Genomic DNA, 26,117 nt, shown 5'->3' on the forward strand with positions numbered 1-26,117 from the left:
CGTACCTACAAGCTTTCATGTTAGCACAACTGCAGGTGCTAGTTGCCAATGTTTGAACTAGCAAGTGATGTGAATCTGACGCTTGTACATTTCCAGAGCTGTTCTCAGTTCACTTCTTCTCTATTGCGATCATAGTTTTAGTCTTACAACTGTCTACATGCACAGATTGTGAACAATCTTAATTTTTCAAAAATTAAGATCCCAGAAGGAAACCATAATTTAATTTTATCGACTGCAAATATTAAAAACATATAAATGTTTTCTATTTGTGGAAATTATGCAGTGCTTAAGCAAAGAATGAACAAAATAGACTTTGTGAATATGGCTCTTAAGATGAAACTTCGAGACCACATGTACGTATGAGGGCCTAAGTAGGTTTACTTGTTGACAAGTTATGGTTGTGGATAAAAGAGAAGAAAACGTGCATGTTGTTTGGAATTTACACAGTGTGGAGGGAGCCAAGACTAACTGTTACTTCTGTTTAATTAATGATCAGGGGTGCAATTAGAAAAATAAGAAATTCTGTATTCAAGTTCAGGAATTTTCTCCACAGCAAGCCTAGGAATGGTCTGCTGTTAAAAGAAAGCTATATGATGCCAACATCAGACAGATCAGGTCTTAAATGGCAAAGGACAGGTGAATGCAAGACTGCCTCAGGAAGTTTAATGAACAGTAGAGTGTACATTAATGTAGACAAAATACCATTTGTCTTGGGAAGGTTGGTGAACAGTGCAGTGTGCATACATTAAGAAAAAATACTGGTGACAGTGCAACATAATAGTGGTGATACTGTTCCTTACTGAAGACAGACCATTTTTGTGGAACACATTTTGCATAAAGGTATCAGTTTACAGAAAATGTGAAACTGAAGTTTTGTACATGTTTTCATACTTCCAGGAGTCCAAACCATGATACTGTAGGTAATGTGATACATAAAAGTTTTTGTGACCAGTTTAGTTCACAATATACCAGGAAATGAAAGGCATACAAATGTAAATGACAACAAACTTGATCTAATCTAAGATATAACGTTGCGGAGCCTTATAAAATCAAAAATCAATACACAAGTCTGGAATCTGCAAGTGGACAGCAAAAGCTATAAGAAAAGAACTCCAACTGTAACCTTATAAAATTACAGTGGTTTAAGAATTAAAACAAATTGATTATGCAAAGAGATTGATGAAATGGGAATAATGTGTATAACTGAACGAACACAACTGTATAAACCTTCAACCTAATGTTTCATCCACATACAGTTGGAGAAGGTCCAGTTTACGCTGGGGTCAATTTCTAGTCAATGTAAACACATGTGCATAAACTTTCACCCATACAGTAGGAGAATTTCTAGTTTACGCTTTGGACAATTTCTAGTCATTGTAAGATAATTTTAATTGCTTCCTTGTCACAAATTCTGGGTTTTAATTAATGTACACATTGTAAACTATGTAAATATCACCGAAAGCACAATTTTAAAAAAATTTTTTTTAGCATAAGACCATTGTATTAGTTTTAAGTTCTAATGTTTAATAGGTTTACAGACTTGACCTTAAGATTATTATTAGGCTGAAGATGCCCAAAATTAGGGCGAAACATGTTCCTTATTAGTGTTTGTAATTCATGTAGGATTTAATCACTCCAGAATATAATTGTATTGAATAGGTGAACACAGTAAATTTTATTCTTGAATGAATTTTACTTATTGTTATCTTCAATATGGAACAAAATGAGATTAGTTACTTATTCAGTTTTACCGTACCGACTATGATAAGAGTGGTATTTCAGAGTCCGAAGAAAACTAAATGTGAAAGCCTACAATACCGAAAGCTCATGAAACTTGTCAATAATAACATTATGTTGACCATTGTTTGTTGTGATATTCTTTGCCTCTTATGCTGCCACTCATCTCCAATAGATGGGAGTACTGCTGCATACCGAGTATAACAGCCTGCCTGTATATTGGCGGGAAATAGCTGGGGAGTTAGATAACTTTCTTCTCTAGCATACCATTCCTCTGGTCCATACATTTTCCGATACTGCTAGTACATAACACACTGGTTCATCCTAGTATTCCAGCTATTCGATACCTACTCTGACGCGTGATGCGCTGATTGGATTGATCAGAGTGCACAATTAACGGAATAATAGTAGAGGCTCACTTATGACCTGGTCTAGAATTACCATTTTGGCCTATTCCAAATTATAGCACCACAATTCACTAAATATCTCAAAATTCAACTCGGTAATAAGTTGTTTCTTAAGAAAAGCTTCTTCCTCTTCACTTTTACTAAATTCTACACTCATTTTAATCCAAATTAGCAGTGAAGAGGGGGTTTCTCCTCTGGCTTGGAGGAAAAATTTTCTCCAACTCAGAGAGATTTTCCTCCACCAGTGTCGTGAATTGAATTTCCCAACTCATGGGGTACTCCTAGGAAACAGAAGAGTGAAAGGGCATAGATTTTGCCCTGAGATTCTCCATTCTTCGCCCTCCCCCCCCCAAATAAAAGAATGTTCATGGCTCACGGCTCTCTGCAGCCTGGTCATTCCAGCTCTGGAATTTTGGACTGTTAGATTGGCACCGTACTACTGTTCAGTAAAAGTGAGAAAATGTGTGGTTTTTCACTTGATCGAGTATTTCATATGAAAGCATTGCTTTTAATCGCGACATTCCCACTGGCATCATTGTAATGACCTATGTTGATTTCAGTTGGGAAAACCACTATGGCAGTCTTTATGAGGATGTAAAGAGGCAGGTGGAGAGTGAGAGTCTGCCATTATAATGAAAATTCCCCAACTTGATTGTGACTGATGGTAGGCAAGAGGGCCTACCATTACAATGAAAATTCCTTAACCCAGTCTTCACATAAAAAAAAGACGTTTGGTGACTTTCCCGTTGCGTTTTTAGAGTAATATTAAGAGCTATTCAATTTAATACAATCTTACTTACAACATGTACACTACTAAACCTAGAATTCTGTATACAACGCAGAACTCTGTAGCGAAGCACAGGTTCATCAGCTAGTAAGAATGATGAATATGCGTGTTCAGACCACTGGAATTATAAAATATGTGCTAAAGAGGAAGTCACTGCTTGGAAAACATCTACGAAAATGTTTAAACAAATCGATTGCTGTTTTATACTGATTTTAATGTGTTTTTGTGCGAGTCTGGTATCTTCCCAGACTTTTATGGAAAATCATGTATAACATTATAAAAACAACCTTAAACCAAAGTCGTTTTGCATTTGGCAACAAAAATGTCAAAAGGAAGGGTTAACCTTGGGCTTACCATTATCAGGAATAACAGCGAACATATTCCTTAATAGCAATGAAAACAATTTCTTAACCAACTAAGAGACGTAGAGGGAGACAAAGTTTTCAGAGGTGTGCAACTACACTGACTCGCAAAATTAACGGATCACTTGAATTTTCTTGCTAGTTGCTTTACGTCACACCGACACAGATAGGTCTTATGGCGACGATGGGACAAGGAAGGCCTAGGAGTGGGAGGGAAGCGGCCGTGGCCTTAATTAAGGTACAGCCCCAGCATTTGCCTGATGTGAAAATGGGAAACCACGGAAAACCATTTTCAGGGCTGCCGATAGTGGGGTTCGAACCTACTATCTCCCGAATACTGGATACTGGCCGCACTTAGCGACTGCAGCTATCGAGCTCGGTACTTGAATTTTCTAAGGAAAAAGCATGTTAAATTGTGAAATATTTGTTTTATTATGTACATTATTTTCATGAAAAAATATAATGTAATCTGTCTGTTATTGCTACCCTTATTCACTTAAACAATTTTTTCATGAAAATAATCAGTGTAATAAAACAAATGTTCCACAACTTAACATGCTTTTTAATTTGAAAACTCAAGTGACCCACAAATTTTTCCGGTCAGTGTAAAAGAAGCTATAGAGCTGGTTACATATAGAGGATTATGGGAGCACTTTGTTAATTCGCAGACGCTTGCAGACTGAATGCTAAAAGGCGTAACAGTGTACAGTGAACACGTTCCTTTCTTACAATAATAATTATTAAATTAATGTTGTATGGTCCACCTTTTTCAATACTATTATGCAATATTATTGAATTACATTACTAAACTAGGGACTAGTTTCGGCCTTGGCTGGCCATCTTCAGTCTTAAAGTAATACATCTAATAACTAAACAAATGTAAAAACACACAATTGACATGAAAACTAATGTACAAACACACAATTAACATTAAAAGCTGGTATGAACTAAGTGTAAAGTCTGAAAATAGGCTCTAAATTCTTAGCATCTGGAGTATGCTCATCATCCAGACTCTTTCTTGTATTGATATTCATAGAATTGTTAGTTCCATCACTGTTAATCATTACAATTTCAATTGCAAAACGGGAACTGGTAAAAGTTGATTCTGTAGTCAGATCATCAATCACCAAATCTACTTGAGTGGTGTTAACAGTATGCAAGCCACTGGATGCCACTGTAAATAACCACCAGCTGACACAGAACTGCTAGATGGTGTTTCCACATCGACCAATATAAATAAAATGAAATGTTCCCGTAGTGCTTGTTAAAAACATGTGCAATTCATTGCACCGATATGTTGCTGAACGGCTTATCTCCTGCCACTTTCACTTCACATATTTTGCAGAAAAGAATTTCACCATCGGTGGAAAAAATATCCTCACTGAATTCCATAATTATTTGTTTGAAATGAACAGCCTTAGATGGCTTTATCTTTGACATTTTAAACACACTCGAAAAACAATCGCGGCCATTACAAATCCACTTTACACATGTATGGTTGCACTGAGGTACTTAACCAGACTGGTATTACTGGGCCTACTGTTGTCTGTCTTCCTATCCCCTCAATTTCAACATCGCTTCCAGATTACCTGCAAGCGCAGGTGTGTCTCCTGGAATGCGGATATTCGAAGAAATAAGGGCTGAACAAAGTTGTGAAGATTCTCGTGTCTTTGTATTTATCCTCACTTTCAGTTCCATTAATATCCAGTACCACCCGCAAAAAATGCGCCATAAACCATTAAGAATGTGAGAAAATGACTCAAAACGTATAAAATATGCTAATTACTTCCATAAAATGACAGAATAATGACATAAAAAGCAAGAAAATAACCTAAAAATAAAATACTTAGAAAAATGACTAAATAAATATGCATTTCTGTAATATGGGGACCATGAAGAGGATTTGTATATAAGTTAGCAATGTCTGTGGCAAACCATTTAAAAGATGACATGTCATCAGAATCCGGGCCCTGCTGATGATAGTTCAAAGGAACAAATTTGTTAGAACACACCCAAGCATTTATTTAATTGATTAAATTTATTTATTTATTTTCAAAGAACAATCTGCACCAAAGCTAGTTACAGTGCAATACAGGTCTCTTGCTTAGATAGCAGGGGCAGTTTAATACAAGAGTAATCTTCAGCACAAACCGTACAAAGTTACAGTGTGTAAGGTAGATATCTTCTTGTTTTATTGGAGTCACTGTGTAAATAAGGTATGATAGTACAATTTATGTTAATTCATGTTAATATTTTCCAACACTGATAAAAATTGGATAAAAACACTTGGGAAAGGCTATAGTAACAAAAGATCTCTGGAAAAGGTGTGCTTTCTACTGAAACCTTGATTTAAGGTAAACCCCCATTTAAGGTTAAAAATATCAGGTTCCTGTAAAAACATTAAAAAGGGGTTCTACTATATTGTTGCTGGTCTGTGCAACAGAATGACATTGACTGAAGTACAGCTAGACAAAAGTATTGTTCAATGCAGAAATTCTGATGGAGTGTACTTAAGGAAGAATGGGTTTTCTTCTGAGAACAGGATGGAAATAAGTGCAGTAAAACCTTGTTAAGACGTTCCTGCGGGAGACAACCAAAATGAATGTGTTAAGCAAGAAAACGAACTACTGAATATACAAATAAAAACTATCCAACAGGGACATGGAAACACTAGATACGATTTTTTCCGACATGAAGGCATTTTACGTCACACATCTACGGGTACATATTTACCATTTCTCAAGATGAGAGGAGAGTATTAAAAGGTATGAAAAATACAAGAGAACAAATATGAAAACCTTTCCTTCTGGGACTTATAAAATAACACGTGCACTGAATGGTGTGAAAAACAACAAATACGAAAATATATGCTCTGGGGCTGATAAAAATATCCAAGTATTATTGCAGATCACTCTCTTTCTAAAACAAATGTTAGTAGAAGCCTTTTATTTCGGAGCAGTGGGTAGGAACATATTCAACAATTGTAGGAAAGGAAAGAAGTAGATGATAAAATTGTGGAACACAAAAAAGCTGTTGGGAGACCCAATTTTGAGGTCAGAATCAACAGAGCTTTGAGACACATAAATATGAACAAGGGACCTGGAATTGATGGCATACCCTCAGAATTAGACTGCTTTAGGAGAATCCAACATAGGAAGTGTATTCCGTTTAGTGTGTAAGATGTATGATACAGGGGAAGTGCCATTCGTTTTTAGAGAGAATGGTGTTATACCTATTCCCAGAAAAGCAGGTGCTTCTTTCAGTGAAAACTAATGTACCATTAGTTTAGTATCTCATGCTTGCAAAATTTTAACATGTATTATTTACAGAGCAATGGAAATACAAGTTCATGCTGGGTTGGGAGAACAACAGTTTGGCTTTACGTCTGACCTTAGAGGATCGGATTAAGAAGGATAAGCCCACATACATGGCATTCCTAGACCTAGAAAAGGCATTCAATAATAATGGACCAAACTATTTGAGATTATGAAGGCAACTGGGATCAGTTATTGAGAAAGAAGGAATATCTACAATTTGTATAAAAATCAGTCTGCAGTGATCAGAATCAAGAGCTATAAAAAAAAAAGAAGCAGCAAACCAGAAAAGAGTGAGACAAGGCTGCAATTTTCACCTCTCCTTTTTAATGTTCATATAGATAAGCCATAAAAAAAATCAGGGGAATTTGGAAAGAGAATCACAATCCAAAGAGAAGAAATTAAAACTGTGAAAATTTCCAATGATCTGAGTCTGCAGAAGATTTGAAAAAATTGCTGAATGGTATGATCACAGTCTTGGAGAAGGAGTACAAGGTGAAAGTAAATTAGTCCAAACTTAAAGTAATGGAGTGCAGTTAAACGAAGTCAGGTGGTGCAGGAAGTATTAGATTGAGAAATGAATTCTTAAAGTCACTACAGTGGAACCTCGATTATCCCTTACCAAAAACTACATTTTCCCGGATTATTCATTCAAATTATGTCATCCCATGAGCATCCTAATTAAATCATGTTGTAAAAATCCTGCATTATCTGTTCCTCGAAGAAACGATTTCCTGGATCAACCATCCAGAAATGTCAGTCCCATCAGAGCTAAATTCTCGAGCAAGCGTTTTTTAAGAAACTGTATCTCATGAAAGGACGGCTACAACATACTTATGGATCTTGGTGTTAACGCCCCGTCATTAATTAGAGCAGGTACTGTACTGTACTGTAGCTCAGGAATGGTTGGAGAAAACATTAGACGGCAAAAGACCTAGAGGCAGACCTCGAAGGAGATGGATCGAACAAGTCAAATAAGATCTAGAACAGGGCTGTCCAACGTTCGTTTCTACGCGAGCATATTCACATGATAACTAAGGGTATGCGGGCGCCAGGTACGACTCCACTAATTCGACTACTGTTATCAGTACTACAACGACTATATAATAATAATAATAATAATAATAATAATAATAATAATAATAATAATAATAATAATAATAATAATAATAATAATAATAATTCTAGAATTAAAAATTATATGAAAATATATTTACTCCCATAATTAATTAGAAATCTGGCACTGCATGCTCGCTGCAAGTTGAGGAAAGTCTGGTGTGTAACTGGAACAGGCTGCTCTTAACGCATCATCCAGGTGTGAGTCTGTCAGGCAGGATCGGTATTTGTTTTTTATTATGTTCATAGTCGAAAACGCGACTTCACAAAGACAGGTTGAACCAAAACAAGATTGCATCATCAGAGCAACACTGCGGGTAATGGGATATTTTTTACCGTCCACCAGAGTCCAGAAATTGCTACATGTTGCGTAGGAGGATTTCAAGGAAAGGTCTGACTGAAGGCTTAATATTTCCATTTCTAATTCTTCAAGATTATAATTTTCAAATATTTCACACACCCTCCCTCCAAGCTCACAAACGTCAACAGAAGCGAAGGGATTATTGACAAACATGATCACTGGTTCAAGCATTGAAAACTGGCTAAATCTGCTACCAAATTCGGACCCAAGAGTTTCAAGATGTTTAGCAAGAGACGAAAAATCACGCTTGCCGCCATTTACTGTGTCTGCCATAGATTTCAAATTTGAAAAATGTGAAAGGGAATTTCTATTTAAATGGATAATCCATACCTTAAGTTTCTTTTCAAATGCATTGACAATACTTATCATACCTGAAATATTATGATCTTTTCCTTGCAATTCGAGATTTAACTCATTTAATTTTGAGGTGATGTCTGCCAAGAATGCTAATTCGATTAGCCAAGATATACCATCAAGTTCGTGATAATATTTCCCAGGAGATGATTTCATAAAGTCTCGTATCTCATCCAACAGGCAGCAAAATCGTTCGAGTGTTTTCCGACTACTTTTTTTTTTTGCTAGGGGCTTTACGTCGCACCGACACAGATAGGTCTTATGGCGACAATGGGACAGGAAAGGCCTAGGAGTTGGAAGGAAGCGGCCGTGGCCTTAATTAAGGTACAGCCCCAGCATTTGTCTGGTGTGAAAATGGGAAACCACGGAAAACCATTTTCAGGGCTGCCGATAGTGGGATTCGAACCTACTATCTCCCGGATGCAAGCTCACAGCCGCACGCCTCTACACGCACGGCCAACTCGCCCGGTCTTTCCGCCTACTAAGCCACCTTACGTCTGCATGAAGGATGACGTCACCATACTCCGAATCTGACATACTCAAAATATTTCTGAACAATCGATGGCGAGTCTTTGACGATCTTATATAATTCATGACATGAGTTACAATTTTCATGACATGATCAAACTTTAAAACCTTTGCGCATAAAGCTTCTTGGTGAATAATACTATGATAAGAAAGAAATTTTGGAAATGATTCATCCTTAGCGCAAAGATAAAGAAATCCATTATTTCTACCAGTCATAGACGGTGCCCCATCTGTTGTTATAGCGACAAGCTTTGACAGCGGTAAGTTACTCTCTTTGGTGAATTTAACGAAAGCATTAAATATGTCTTATCTCCTAGTACGTCCATGAAGTGGCAATAGCTTGACAAATTCTTCCTTTACTGTAAAATCATTAAAAACCATTCTAGCAAATACACACAACTCAACAGTGTCTGACATATCAGCACTTTCATCAAACTGGAGTGAAAAATGTTCACACGATTTCAAATCCTGATGTAATTGAGATTCCATATTAATAGAAATCTGTACAACCCACCTAGCAACAGTTTGGTGAAACAACTGAAGTCCTTTGATTGAAGATATCAATTCAGATTTATCTTTGTGAGATTCGAACAGAGATTCAGCGGCATTTAGAATAGCTTCTTTCACTACTTCCCCATCATTGAAAGCTTTTTTCCTTTTAGCTAGGACGTAACAAACTTTGAAAGAAGCTATTGTCACGTTACGCGTTTGCTGAACTGGCTTCTTAAACACACAGTGTTGCAATGCTAATTTAGATTTTAGATCTTTCAATTTGTGTTTTCTTAGTTCAGAATTAACAGGAAATTCACTGTCAAATTTTTTGTGATTAGTCAAAAAATGTCGCTGCACATTACTTTTTTTAGGAACAGACACGCTAGCATTACACAATAAACACACAGACTTTCCTTTGTTTTCAATAAAGCAATACTGGTCCTCCCATTCACTGTTAAAGTTATAATTTCTTTGCCTTTAACCATGTTAAGGAGAGTTATGTTTAATGAAACATAACTGATTATAAACTGAATAATTTAAAGTTTAAATAGTAATGAAAAAAAGTTTACGAAACATGTTGAATGTACAACTTATCACAACACAAGACACTCAAAACGAATTCCATAAGCATTGCATCAGCTCACAAGTAATACTGAATGTTCGCCTGAAAGCTAGGAACTGGGAACATACCAATTGCAAGACTTTCATAAATCGTTTGTTCATTGTTTACGGCACAGCTTTGTTGGGATTAAAGTTACTTTGTGGGCAAATTGGGTGTCCCATTGTCGTCCTGGTGAAACTCTGCCATGGTAGGTAGTTTATGGCATTGCAATCAAGTGAATCATAAGGAAACTGTTCTGGTTTGCAGAATAAATATGTGGCTATATTTGGCTCCGTGAATAGAGAGGGCCTTATACCTGGCGCTAGCCCCCCCACAGTGAGTGGTTTGTGGAGGATTTCCCTTTTTCCCAACTACTTACATGTCGAATAGCTCTCTTTCTGAACCTTTCGTCTTTCTCTTCACTAATTGTGGACACGAGTCAGTTAGGCCTAGATCACAATTATGGCTTACTCAAAGCTCTTTGTGTATTTGGAGTTACGGATATAACAAATTTCCTGACTTTGAGGACGGTATTTTTAAGAGAAAAGTAAGAATATTTATTGAAATGCAAAAGTATTGTTTTCAAATATTAAGTAAAATTTAATTTGGAAATTAATTGCGAAGGGCGCCATAAAAGGGCACCTCGGATGCCATGGCGCCTGCGGGCGCCACGTTGGACAGGGCTGATCTAGAACATAGAGAAGTGGATTGGAACCAAGTACAGGAAGAAGAATGACCTGAATTAACTGAAGTGGCGAGCGCTCATACACCGCACCTGGGAAACTGGAGACGGTTAACTGATGATGATGATGATGACTGTACTGGAAAAGCGATCAGTGGTGAACTTGCATAAGGGACCATCTTAGCAACGCATATGGGTGGTTCTGTTTAGAGAATCCTCAGAAATCATAAAGCAGAGTGGCCACTACAGTTGAAAGGGGACAGAGCAAATTTCAACAGCTCTACATGAAGACAGAATGAGTTTCGTCAAATGTTTGTACTTGTAAAATGTCCACATTATGTCCAGGGTTAGATGTTCATATTTTCACTTTTTTCGATTGCATCGCCGAACAGTTTCGGCACTTTTCTTAGGGCACTGTATAGTCACTGGGCTTTCAGGCAGGAATCAAAACTGCTCCTTCTTAACACAAATCTAGTATTTGAATATTGTTGTATACGATTATGGTTTTGAAACCAGAACAGATGCTGCACCTTACATACATAAAGCCATGGGAGGTTCTATTTAAGATGTTTTTGTGTTAAACTGTCATAAAAACAACAGTCGTTTCATTTGCACATGTTACACTTAAAAAGTTTGTATCATTTCCTACTCGTACTGTCTTATGCAGTGAGCGCACTTTCCAGCTGAGCTCAAGGTCACAAATAATCGTAATTTCTTAAGTGTTAATGATATTTTTTCTCTTTCCAATTTGATTGTGATTAGTGACGGAGAGAATTGAATATAATGGATACGAGAACTTTTGAGAATCGATACTTACATTCCAAAACATATTCTCAAGTTCAACGTTACCTTTAAAAGTCGATGCAGGCCTAATTTATGCAGTACAAGTTTTCCAAACACTGACTACTTACCGTATACTGATGACCAAATTACAATGGAAGATAAAGAAAAGAAGGAATTTTTGGCATCATGTTGGGTGCTTTTGTATCTAATGTGCTTTATTTTATTACATTAGAGAATTAAAATCTACTTGTGGTCTATTGTTGTTTGACGTGGCATTATTAGATTTTTCGAAGAGTTTGGATGATCAAAGTAGCTGAACTGAAAGAAATTTTCATAGAAAACTGAGTACCAGTACAAAGTATCGAGATTTTGAATTCATGCACTGGTAATCACTATTTGAAGCCGGCCCAGTGGTCTAACTTGCCTTGCCTCTCATCCAGAGGGCCCAAGTTCAATTTCTAGCCAGGTCAGGCATTTTTTTTACCTGGATATGGGGGCTGGTTCCAAGGTCACTCAGCCTACGATTACCTTTAATTGAGGAGCTATCTAATGGTGAGATGGCAACCCCGGTCTAGAGAGCCAGGAATAACTGCCGAGAGGATTCGTCACACTCATCATGTGTCACCTCGTATTCTGCAGACCTTCAGACTAAGCAGTGGTTACCTGGTAGGCGAAGGCCCATTGGGGCTCTAGTTTGGTTTGCCATAGGAGTGTTAAATTCATTCCCGGATTTTCCGTTTTCCTGTGTTGTACATTTTTTTTCACGGTCCCTCCTAAGACGGAGAATCGAGGTTCCACTGTAGATGAATATTCTTACTTGGGTAGTAAAGTAACTAATGAGGGCACAAGTAAGACAGATATAAAATGCAAAGTAACACAAAAAAAAAAAGATATTTCTTAAGAAAAGAAAGTTGCTCACTCCTTACATTGATACAGGAATTAAAAATATGTTTTTGAAGACTTTTGTCTGGAGAGTGGCACTGTATGGAAGTGAAACATGGACAATAACCAGTTAAGAAAGAAAAAGAATAGAAGCTTTTGAAATGTGGTGTTACAGAAGAATGAAAAAGGTGAGATGGGTAGACTGAATCACAAATGAAGAGATACTGAATCAAATTAGTGGGAGGAAAATAATTTGGAGTAATTTGACGAGAAGAAGAGATAGAATGATAGGACACACCGTAAGACACCCAGGACTTATCGTAATCTATGATCTTCATATCCGTATTGATGAACTACACAATTAGAAATAGGAAAAGACATCCACCTTATCAATACTTATTTATTGCACTTATTATGCTACAGTACCGGTTTCAACCCCCTACATAGGGTCACTTGAGCTGAACAATACATTCACATATAGATCATGAAGCTATGATTGAGATTACAAAAAATATGCTGTTTGAATAAGAAAACCAAAACATTTGCCACAGAAGCCTCTGGAGTGGTACTACAAATTTTTCTGAATGAAATCAAACATACGCTTTCACGTAGTATCGGATTTTGAGAAATAACAAATGAGTAAGCTATAGTGTGGATATCATCTGCAAAAACGCAAGTTTTACACAAACTGATTGCCTATTCATACCAATTCTGATGTATATGGGATTTTTCCTGACTTTTATGAAAAATCAGATATAACGACAATCTGCTATAGTATACTAATTTATCAAATACTAAACAACAAGCACTAAGATTTTGTGCCTTCGTGATGAAGTTGAAATTTTAAGTTGTGAATTGATACTACTGTATTTGTTATTAGCAAAAATTACACTACAGCACAAGATTTATACCTCGAGAAAAATAATAGGTGTTTCTAGTCCAGTTATATGTGTTAATGAAAAACATGAAGCTTATAACTGCCCAAGGGATTTCTAATTACCCAGGACTTATTCAGTTAGTTTTTGAGGGAAGTTATGTATTAAGAACGGTAGGGGTAGACTAAGGCATGAATATGACAAACAGATTAGAGCAGATGTAGTAGCAGAAGAATGTGTGACACAGACAGCTGCACCAAGAAACAACATTAACAACCACTTGTTCTGTTAGTTAATTTTAACAAGCGCTGATAAATATTTAGAAGTTAAGAAAAAAAATCTAGATCTGGTCCAAGACTAGTTTACACCTCTACTTGATATTAATATAAATTTGAATGACAGAAAAATGATAAACCTTAACTACAGATTTCTTACCTTGTTGAACACACCAGTGAAGCTGAGTATATAAGTCTTCTAACAGAAGTGGCCCCAGGATATCAAAGTATTGAGTGAACACATCCACAATGGCATAGAGAGCATGGTTACAGGTTGTCGTCATCCATTCTGCCTTCTGAAATGCAACAATGGCGAAGATTTTCAGTTTCATTCTGTAATAATAAGCAATGAATGTTTCTAATTCTAAAATGCCCTTTGAATACATTATGTTACACTTTGAACTTACTCCTATTTATATAACATTCATCCTACAGTTCTAAACAGTAACATTTAATAATTTCAAGTTAAAACAAACAGTGAAGTACATTGTATCATAGATATATTTTTAAATTTTCACACAAGTGACATGAAGTATTAGGAAGAAGCAATATTCAGGTAAAGTAAGAATAGGAAGAAAAGGTAGAAGATTATAGTAAAATATGTACTTAAAATGTGTCAAATGGGAAAAGGCAGAGCAAGAAGTAGGATTGTTCTTCAGGTAAATCACAGCACCCCTGGTTTCTGTTGAGCAAGTACATATATTACATATAGGCCTATTGGTGGTTGCAGGAATACACTGGGATACACCTCAAGATATGGCAGAGTGCATCACTGGTTTCAGAAGTTAGTTTATATTTACTCGCTTCTGGTTACATTTTGGAAAGGCTATTCCATGTAAATTTATAGTGTGAAGATTATCTTTTCTCTACTGGCACATAAAATATGCTTTCATGATACATATAGTACAGATGGTGCGGATGATATCCACACTACGGCTTATTCATTTGCACTGGGAAAGAAGAGGTCATGTCCAGTAAGTCAGGGAATAAACGGGCTCTTAAACAGTAGTTTTGAACCTTTAAGTTACCAGCCCTGTCATATTAATTATTATTTCCCTCCATTGTACCATTTGGAGGTTAGTTAATGTGTAAGATTTTGTTCTAGGAGTGTTCTGTGAATGATTCAGCAAGAAAATGTTCTTTATTGCTTCAATATGTGTGACTTAAGTGAACTATCAGATTCTTCAATTAATAAGGATGATCAGCACCAGGTAACTAAGAAAAGGAGACGTCACGGAAGAATGTCAGAGGTCAGGACCAAACTTAACCTAAGTAGTCATGTAATGGGGCAGAACTGCAAATTGTAAGATGAAATGTTTTGATGTGGTTGGTGAGGAAAACAGGAAAACCATTTTAAGGAATTTTAATCTCATGTTAAGCAGGGACATCCAAGATTCATACCTATGCAGTCTCATTTCTGTTTTACCAGTCGCTCGTCGACAGCCTAGAAACTTGGAGGGTCAAACAAATACTGCCAAACAAGCCACGTACAAGTACAGAGTGAGGGGATGTGTCAGTGTAACGAATGATTACGATGTATGCCGTAAAGCTTTCCTTGCAATTCATGGTATTGGTAAAAAGAGGGTCGAGCGGCTGGTAAAAGGTCTTAAAATCACCAGTGTAAGTCCAAAGAACATGAGGGGAAAGCATTCCAATTGGCCGTGGAAGATTCCGGAAGAAAGTTAAGATGCTGTTCGTGAACATATAAAATCATTTCCCTCAAGAAACAGACACTATGGTATACGAGACACCAAAAAAGCATACTTAGCTGAAGATCTCAATATTAAGAGAATGTATGGTATGTTTAAAACTAAGTATCCTACGATCCAGCTTTCATATGAAATTTACCGTTCAGTATTCAACAATGAATTCAATATCAGTTTTGGATACCCACAAACGGACATTTGTTCTACCTGCGATGAATGCAAAGCAAAGGTCACCGCTTTAGAGAAAGAAAAATCAAACTGTGGGGACTTTGCAAGAGCTGCCCATATTTCTGATGAAATAAGAATACTTTCAGTTGGAAATAGGGTCCATCTTACAAGGGATGACACCTTCTATGCCAGAAAACGGAAAGCGCGGATAAGTTGTAAACGTTCAAGCATAAAAGAAGCAATTTGTATTGATTATGGTAGAAATCTGCCTATCCCTAACATACTAATTAATGATGCTTATTACAAGAGACAGCTGTGGTGAAGGTCAGTTTTATCTCTATACAGAGGTTGAAGGAAAGAAAGGCAGGGATGACGTTTGTTCGTTATTGCATGATTATTTTTATAATCATCTGCCCATGAAAATTAGAGACATTCAAATATTCTGTGACTTTTGCGCAGGACAAAATAAGAATCACACTGTATTTCGATTTCTTCACTATCTTGTTCATTTTGGGAAGAGATTTGATTCAATCAAAGTAACATTCCCTATTCGAGGCCACAGTTACATGGAGTGTGACTGCAACATGGGCCTAATTAACCAAAAGGCACGTATTGAAACCCCTGAAGACTGGGCATACGTTTTCAGCACAGCCAGAGAAAACCCCTCACCATTTCAAGTTCGGCTCCTTCATTCATCGGAAGAACCGTTTGCCACGTCGTCTGCCATAAGTGATTTCGTTTTTGCGAAGGGGACAGTGCACCTCTCTCAGTTCTACAAGAAGAAATTCCCCACTCGACCTATTCGCGAAATTGTTCTGGACAACAATGACAGAGGAATAAAGTTCCGCTGCACACACATGGGGGAGTGGACTGATCAGGAAATGATTTCCAGAACCCAGAAGCAGCTTTCCAATGGGCAATTCTTCTTGACAGGACATAGCTACTCTACTGGTAAGTTAAATTTACATTACTATGTAACCCTATATCCACCAATGGAAAATGTTACACATGAGGAGTAAAGTGAGTTATGGTCGAATTACTTTTTGTTTCAGGTTCCATCCAAATATCTAAGGGAAAGTACGACGACTTGCAACACCTGGCTAAATTCTGTGGATCAAAGGCCCAAGCATTCTTTCAAGAACTCCCGAGACAATAGGAGTGGAGTGATATTAAACAGTGACATCCATGATTCACTATGATTCAATACTCTTAATTTATACTAATGTGCCTTAGTCTACTGAACAAATGTTGGTAAAATCGGGCATAAGTTTATTTTAGTTCCTCCTTAAAATAATAATTAAAATAGAAAATGTGTCGGTTTATTTGCCGATGTAATTGTCCATTCACATCCATTATAATTTCCATAATAATTATGATACAGTACATAAATTACTTTAAATAAAACTGAAAAATTGTCAAATAATGGATTGGGCACCATTTTTACCACATACCCTCTATATGAATAGCCCCGTTCTTTCCCCTTCTGTAGTGTAGTTAGGAGAGCAAAGTTTATTTTTCCGAACATAGAATGTTGTTTTTACACCAGATATAAGTTAAAACTGTTTAAAAATTATACAGCTAGTAGGGAATAACTATAACTGATATTCACTTTAGAAAATACAGTTGGTAAGCAGAGTTAAACTGTTTAAATGCCATTTACTCAAAATTTTAAAAATGTGACTTAGCTCTTTCTTTCCCTGCACCTTTTGTATGTTTAATTACATTCAGAAAAATTTGTAATACCAATCCCTGTGGCAAACATTTTGGTTTTCTTATTCGAACAGCATCACCTAACCTAACCATATATGTATCATGAAAACATATTTCAAACACTGGTGTGTTCAGCAAGGTAAGAAATCTATAGTAAGGTTTATCATTTTTCTTTCATTCAAATTTATATTAATATCAAGTAGAGGAATACATTTTCATAATCCATTCACCATATAAAGGAACAAGAATGGCTTCAAACAAGAAACTGCTATAGATGGGGAATTTTACACAGCAAAAAGAAACAGAGCCAGAAAAATAACTGCAGAGAATAGGAAATTGTCTGAGGATTTTGGAAATGAGCAAAAAATATTAGATCAATTATCAGGAAGCATTTTTTAGAACATTTTGAGTGAGTTTGTTGGTATGATCAGGATTTTCCTCTGACAATACACTCATCCTATAGTGTCTCATAATTACAATGTTTTCCTCTTTCAAAGAACAATCACTATCAATCACTCCGTGCAAGATAAGAAAACTATTCACAACCTCTAAGCTAAGTTGAAGTTTCGAAAGACAATTTGTGACATAGTATACTAATTTATCAAATGCTAAACAACAAACACTCAAATTTTGTGCCTTCGCGATGAAGTTAAAATTTTAAGTTGTGAATTGATACTACTGTATTTGTTGTTAGCAAAAATTACACTGCAGCACAAGATTTATACCTTGAGAAAAATAATAGATGTTTCTAGTCCAGTTATGTGTGTTAATGAAAAATATGAAGCTTATAACTGCCCAAGGGATTTCAGCTTAGATTCCCAGTTGTAAGAAATAATTTCTTTATAAAAATACAGTAGCAAGTATTGTTTTAATATATTTCATAATCCTGACTAACATCTTCAATCTGTGCCCAATTTCCTTTCTAATCTCTAGAAACTATGGTGAGGACTATTTCTTAGACTACTAAGCAACATGCTGTGCTCTCCTACCTGGGACAGTGTAAAAAGAGATTACCATACAATAGTTTTCAATGGAACATTATTTTAGCTAATAGACTTCTTTGGAGTCCTATGGTTGTGATATTTCTGTGCTTGTTAGAGATGTGATGTGGTATATGCATACTAGTAGTGTCTTATAATTCACTTATATGGCTATAAAAAATTACTACCTTGTACTCTACATGGATGAAAGAAGTCAGTAACAGCGTACAAATCATCCGGAAAAATTATGTTAAGTTTATGGATATTTATGCCAGAACCTGAAAGGATACACATTTATACAATTACAGCCGAAGTCCATTATAGCGAGAGTTCGTAACGGCGAAAAAATTACTCACTATAGCGGATTGTCGTTATATCTGATTTAACATAAAAGTCAGGAAAAATCCCATATACATCAGAATTGGTATGAATAGGCAATCAGTTTGTGTAAAACTTGCGTTTTCGCAGATGATATCCACACTATAGCTTACTCATTTGTTATTTCTCAAAATCCGATACTATGTGAAAGCGTATGTTTAATTAATTTCATTAAGAAAAATTTGTAGTACCACTTCAAAGGCTTCTGTGGCAAACGTTTTGGTTTTCTTATTCAGACAGTATCACCTAACCTAACTGTATATTTATCATGAAAACATATTTCAAGTACCAGTAGAGAAATGATAACCTCCTCCCTATAAATTTACACGGGAATAGTCTTTCCGAAATTTAACCAAACTCTGCCATATCTTGAGGTGTATCAAATTCTTACTTAATTTACTTCAGCCTTTATTTTAAGTTAACAACTGCTATCGGCCACGTTATTTATGGATTAATTACGAAAATGTGTTATCCTTTTACAATCTGAATTTTCTTTAGACAATAGCAGAGGACAGGTATCACTAATTGACTCCGACATCACCTTTGAATGTCGACCAGAGTGTTTGCACGTGCACACTGCAAGAAAACTATACTGAAGATGATCGATCGCATTTTGTGGCAAATGTTTCAGTTTTCTTATTCTAACAGTGTCACCTAACCTAACCATACTATATGTATCATGGAAGCATATTTCATGCGCCAGTAGAAAAAAGATAATCTTCTCGCTATAAATTTACATGGAATAGCCTTTCCGAAATTTAATCAGACGCGAGTAAATATAAACTAACTTCTGAAACCAGTGATACACTCTGCCAAATCTTGAGGTGTAGCCCATTCTTACTTAATTTCAGTATACAGTATTAAAATTAAGTGATCGCCATTTATTTTTTAATGAGTTAGGAACTGCTTTTACAAGTGATTAATCACATTATTGAGATAACTATTTCACCTTCAACAACAAAATTTATCAGTAAAAGGGACTGGCAATGGGTGATCCTGTTTCGGGCATTTTAGTTAACATTTTTATGGATAATCTAGAGGCTAATAAAATAGTAAATAAAACCAATGGTCTTCACCTATGGATAAGATTCGTGGATAACACGTTTGCCATCATTGATAAACAGCAAAACAACAGCGATAACATTTTAAAGTTCCTTAATGGACTCAATAACAACATTACCTTCACAAAAGAAGATGAAATCAACAACTCTTTAAATTTCCTAGATGTAACCATAAACAGAGCCAGTAATAAATTCACTTTTCAAATCTATAGAAAACCCACCTTTGCCCCTTTGACTATAAAAAAAGAATTTTTACACCCACAATCTCTCGTTAGTGACCTTTTACAGCTTGATCCATAGAGCGTTCAAAATTCCTCTTTCTAACGAGGTCCGAAAAAAAGAACTACAATATATTAAAGAGCTGGCTAAAATTAATGGCTACAAATCAGACATGGTTAACAAAATTATTTAAAAAAATCAAGATAAAAACTGCAACTAATTTAACCCCCGAAAGACAAAAAAAAAAAAAAAAAAACCAACAACAACACAGTTTTGCTGCTTTAACCTTCACAAATCCAGCTGTACATCAGATCACCAAACCGATTAAGAAACATGACGTCAATATTGCATTTAAAACCTGTAATACAAACAGAAATACATTAACTCCCATACAGTAAATTTAACACATAACAGATACTCAAACTTAGGGATTTATAGACTCAAATGTGTCCACTGTAAGTTTTCTTACATGGGCCAAATTGGATGTAGCTTTCAAACGAGATACTTAGAGCATTCCAATACATTTTACCACAACAAACACTCCGCTATGAGTATTCATATGAAAGAAATGGGACATAGCTTCACCACTATAGACCAGGACCTTCAGATCTTAAAGATTATTAATAAAGGCAATTTAATGACTGAATTAAAAAATGCCTCTCTCTCTCTTTAGACCAGCACTTCAATAAGAATCAAAATCTAAATGACATCGTAGAAACAAAGAGCCTAGTCACCGAGCAAATTCCCAACTTATTGTCATCTCTCAACATAAACAATAACAATTTTTTTTTTAAATCTTCAACTATAAATCCAGCATTAATACCCCTATATCAACAGCAGCTAATGTCCCGTCGCCTTGCCACACCCCTTCTCCTACGCGTACCAACAGTGATCTCAACGCCCCGCCCACCCCTCTCCACCCGACACACTCCCTGCCAACGACATATCCCTACAATGCGAGGAGTAGAGGTAAAGCGACTGTTAGACCATCTCACACAAGCAACGCTGCCGGACATCTCTCCTAAAGTCTAAAGTGGCAAGTGTTAAGATTAATTCCACTAGTGAACTATTCCAATATAGCAACTCGCACACTTTTTCGTCTCATTCCACAGACTTAAACACGCATCACAAGCCGTTTCATTTACACCTAAGAATCCAGTTGAACTCCTCTTCAGACTTACATGGATAATAACTTCATAAGCTTCATGACCTAGGCAGCATATCTGCATATTTAATGAGAAGAAGAATTAATTTGTTATATGAATGAGACTTGATCAAGCATCCTCTACTAGCTATACTTGCTATCTAACCAGCATCTTCACTTTGAATATTATTAATAAAGACTCTCATTCAATAAAGGAAAGATTTTAATCTATAGAAGATTTTAACTAATCCACAAATCATTTTGAGCTAAACATATTGATTTCTTGTATATAATGAAAAATTCTGTGTAAATATTTTGATTCCCATTTTACTTCATTTGTCAAGCTAGTATCAACATTATGAGTGTTAATATTATTTTATATTATCTCCATTAGATGTGAACATATATATGATATCCCAATAGAACTTTAAAACAGGATTAACCAATTCAATCCAAATACGACTACAGTAGAACCTCAATTATACGTTACCGGAAACTACGTTTCCCCATATTATTAGTGGTCCTGCGAGTATCCTAATTAAATCACATTGTAAAAACCCTGCATTGTCCGTTTCTTGAAGAAACGATTTCCCGGATCAACCGTCCAGAAATTGCAGTCCCATCAACGCTAAATCCTCGATCACGTGTTTTTCAAGAAACTGCATCTTACGAAAGGACGGCTACGGCATACTTATGGATCTTAGTATTGACGTCCCGTCATTGCGGTAATTTGAAGAAGTACTGTACTAGAAAAGCGATTGGCGGTGAACTTGCATAAGGGTACGTTTATGCTGCAGCCTGGCTGCTGGGACATCGCCAAGCCTTGCTGCTCGATATTAGGCGATGATGAAACAAACCAATGGATGTCAGTCGGTGCTTTTACCCTGGAGCCCGGCTCATAGTTGCACTGCTGGCTGCTATCCTCGCCACATCCATGGTCTCAAACAAGTCTCATTTTCGAACTTGGCACATCGCCAGCTATCCTGTAACTTGGACTGTGATTGGTTATTTCAAGGTCACCCACCCTCCCACTCTTCCTCTCTTCACACTCTATACACACGTTCAGTGATCACTTGCTCATTTGCTATCTGAACCTGTCTTTGAACTCAATGCGATTTGGAACCAGCGGCATGCGGATCATCATAAGAGGTCCATATGGGATAAAAGGAGTGACGAGATGACGAGCGGCCAGTAGACCTTTTTCTACATTTTATGAGGGAGAGTGGCTTGTTTTATCATGTTTAAAAGTGAAGTTTCTATTTTTGTTTTAATTGGTTTATTGTTAACTACCATTTACTCTACCGGGCAAAATGGCCGTGCAATTAGGGTCGTGCAGCTATGAGCTTGCATCCTGGAGACAGTGGGTTCGAACCCCACTGTCGGCGGCCCTGAAGATGGTTTTCCGTAGTTTCCCACGGCCACTTCCTTCCTATTCCTAGGCCTCTCCTATCCCATCGTCGCCATAAGACCTATCTGTGTTGGTGTGACGTAAAACAAATAGCAAAACAAGCTATTTTTTCTATTGACTATGTGTTTATCTTTGGGTATTTTTCATTTGAAATAATATATTATTTTACTTCTATGTCAGTGCCTTATTCAATTTTATTATGTTTTACTCTCTTTAATTTTAGAAGAAAATAAGGTAATGCGAATTAGATCCACTACATATTTTAAATTCATAATTTTCCTCATCATTATCATTTTTCTAATCCTAGTCAGAGGGTTAATTATAACTTTTAATCCATTTTGTCTCATCTTGTACCATCAGGGGCCGATGACCTAGATGTTAGCCCAATTTAAACAACAACAACAACAATCATCATCATCATCATCATCATCATCAAACTATGGAATGACGTGGCAAAAGAATGCAGAACTATTACATCAACTTTGTTCTTTTATTCTTGCCATTTAGGGGACCTCTATCATTACAAGCATATGATTTATATGAAGTACCTCGATTTTCTTGGAAAGTTTGACGGTTATTTTTTCAAACTGTAAACACATTTTGTTAAGGAGACCTAACTAAAGTCAAAATGAGATACTCCATAACCTCTTGTCTTACATTATTCAAAAGTACACTATTAAATTACAAAATGAAGCATTTGTAGCTTCATTCTTCAATCAACTCCCGCAGTAGAAATGCACTGAAAAATCCAGGCGAAGCGTTTTACACTTTTTATTTCACATTCAGTACACCAAATTATTGTAAGATACACTCGCCAACAGAACTGCGACTCACTCATTAAAAAAATCTCTGAATGTATTCTGCTCTTCAAAAGCTTCAGCTGGAACTGTGTTGTTTCTCCTCGACGGGGTGGCTCTTGGAAGTACGTCTACGTAGTCTAAGTGTCCATGCCCTCTATATCTATAATCAAATTATGCAAAATACAAACTACCTTAACTATCAGTTCCTCTGTTTTGAATTTTTGACTACAGCTGAGAGCTGCCAGCAGCGTGTGCGCGGGGCTGCTGCAGGGTAAAAGCTCCATGGCGTGCAGCCTGGCTATAGTCAGCAACGAGATGTTAGGGCAAGCATCCATGTGCCAGCAGCGAAGCTGCAGCATAAACGTACCCCAAGGGATTATCTTAGCATCGCATTCGGGTAGCATTGTTTAGAGAATCCTCGGAAATCATATAGACAGTGCCCATGACGATTGGAAGGAGACAGAGCGCATTTCGACAGCTCTATTTGAAGATGGAACGAATTTCATCCAATGCTCGTACTTGCAAACGTCTACATTATGTCCAGAGTTAGATGTTTATTTTTTTTCGAGTGTACTGCCGAACGGGTTTACGGCATTTCCCTCAGGGCACTGTATAGCCACTGGGCTTTCAGGCAAGAAATGAAACTGCTCCTTCTTAAGCAACACAAATTTAGTATTTTAATATTATCGTATAAGATTATGTTATCGAGACCAGAACAGATGTTGCACCTTACATACATAAAGCCATGGGAGGTTTTCGGATTGCCTATTACCGTTTTTGTCCTAATATAAGACTGGGAATTTCACGTTTTTGTGTTAAAACGTTATAAAAGCCACAGTCGTTTTATTTGCGCACGTTACATTTTAAAACTTTGCATAATTTCGCACTCGTACCGACTTGTACAGTGAGCGCGCTTTCCAGTTGAGCTCAAGGTCCCGAATAATCGTAATTTCGGAAGTGTTAATGATTTTTATCTTTTTCTAATTTGATTGTGATTAGTGACGGGCAGAACTAAATATAAGACATTCGAGAACTTGAGGATTGATACTTTCGAAACCATATTCTCGAGTTCAACATACCCTTTAAAAGTTGATGTACCGCTAGGCCTAATTTACGCGGTATAAGATTTCCATAAACTGACTAGGAACAGTATACCGGTGACCAAATTACAATGGAAGATTAAAAAAGAAACGATTTTGGCATCATGTTGGACGCTTTTGTATCTAATGTGCTTTATTTTATTAGATTAGAGAATGAAAAATTACTTGTGGTTGATTTTTGTTTGGCATGGCATTATGGGTATTAGATTTCTCGAAGAGTTTGGCTGATCAAAGTTGCTGAACTGAAAGAAATTTGCAAATGAATATGACAAAATTTTCAGAGGAAACTGACGAAGTTTCCCTGGTAAAACTGAATGTAAAGTTTTGAGATTTTTAAGTCACGTACCGGTAATTAACGTCTGAAGCCAGCTCCGCAGTCTAACTTGCCTGCCTCTCACCCGAAAGGCCCGGGTTCGATTACTGGCCAGGTCAGGCATCTTTACCTGGATATGAGGGCTGGTTCCAGGTTCAGTCATTCTATGATTACCTTTAATCGAGGAGCTATTTAATGGTGTTATGGCGACCCCGGTCTAGAGAGCCAGGAATAATGGCTGAGAGGATTCGTCACACTGACCATGCGTCACCTCGTAATCTGCAGGCCTTCGGACCGAGGGCGGTCGCTTGGTAGGCGGAAGGCCCATAGGGGCAGTAGTTTGGTTTGGTTTAGGGGCATTTGTAAGATTATAAGTATACATATTTCATTTTTGTGATGTTTAGCCAAATTGTTGATGGTTCATTCGTTCCCGGATTTTCCGTTTTTCTGTGTTGTACGGTTTTTTTTTTCGTGGTCCCTCCAAAAATGGAGAATCGAGGTTCCACTGTATAATGTCCATATACATAAATGTAAATTATTGTAAACAATTAGTTTTTTAAAATAGTTTTAATATAACATCCACTTCAGAGCTCTGACTTAAAGAGTATAGAATTTATAGCTGATGATGCCTGCGATGACAAGTGAAACATGTACCATTACAACCTTAGAATGATTATATAAGTCTTAAAGACTGTAAAGTATTGAATAGGTGGTTTTAAATAAATTAACTGTAAAAAGTTTTAATATTAGGAACTGCTATGGGACATATTATTTACGCATTTATTATGAAAACATATTCTTGCCTTTCATTTCAATTTTTCCTTATGGAACAGCAGTCAGCGGGTATTACTACTTTACTCCGACATCACTTTTGAATGTCGACGAGAGAGCTCGCTAGTGGACACAGCAAGGAAACTATATCGACGATGATCGATTGCATGCAATATAATCACCAAGGTGCATGAATATCGGTAATGGAAAAAATCATGCACACTTAATCGCCCGTAATAACGGATGCATCAGTGATAGAGCACTCACTGTAACTGAAGGACAATACACAGTCAAATATAGGAATTCTAAAGGGACAGAAAAACTGCCATTATAAAGGGATTCTTGTTATATGCCGTACTCGCTATAGCGAACTTCGACTGTATTCAAATCACACATTTTTATTACTTTGGTTGTAACATTAGCAACCAGGGCCCTGTTTCATAAAACATCTTTCACTAATATTATTAGTAAGAAACCAATAATAATAACCAATAATATTAGTATTATGTTTCATAGTGTTATTAGCTAATAATATTAGTAATTAGTTTATGAGTCAAAATTATTAGTAGATATTCCTAATAATATTAGTAAATTGTTTTATAGACAACATGACTAATAAAAATTACTCATATTATTAGGATTATTTCCATGAGAGTATTTTGACTCATAATTCATATTATTAGTGAAACCAAAGTGAGTGGTATTTTAATATTTTGGCATAAAATCGTGAAGATCACTGAAATGGTCGACTCTGATTCAAATAATGATAGGGAATGAGTGTAGGTATTCACCGTTGAATAAAT

The 26,117-nt window shown here is 36.5% G+C and overlaps 1 protein-coding gene across 1 annotated transcript in view; it reads right to left on the reverse strand.

Annotated features, from left to right (window-relative positions):
* The window catches only part of Sec71 (ADP ribosylation factor guanine nucleotide exchange factor Sec71), a 452,892-nt gene that overhangs the window by 89,246 nt on the left and 337,529 nt on the right, over nucleotides 1-26,117 (reverse strand). The window contains exon 24 of the mRNA XM_067136654.2: nucleotides 13,717-13,852. Coding sequence (XP_066992755.2) covers nucleotides 13,717-13,852 — 136 coding nt within the window. The remainder of the gene's footprint in view (nucleotides 1-13,716; nucleotides 13,853-26,117) is intronic.

The sequence above is a fragment of the Anabrus simplex genome, chromosome 1 (assembly GCF_040414725.1).
Source record: "Anabrus simplex isolate iqAnaSimp1 chromosome 1, ASM4041472v1, whole genome shotgun sequence".
NCBI classification, from domain to species: Eukaryota; Metazoa; Arthropoda; class Insecta; order Orthoptera; family Tettigoniidae; genus Anabrus; species Anabrus simplex.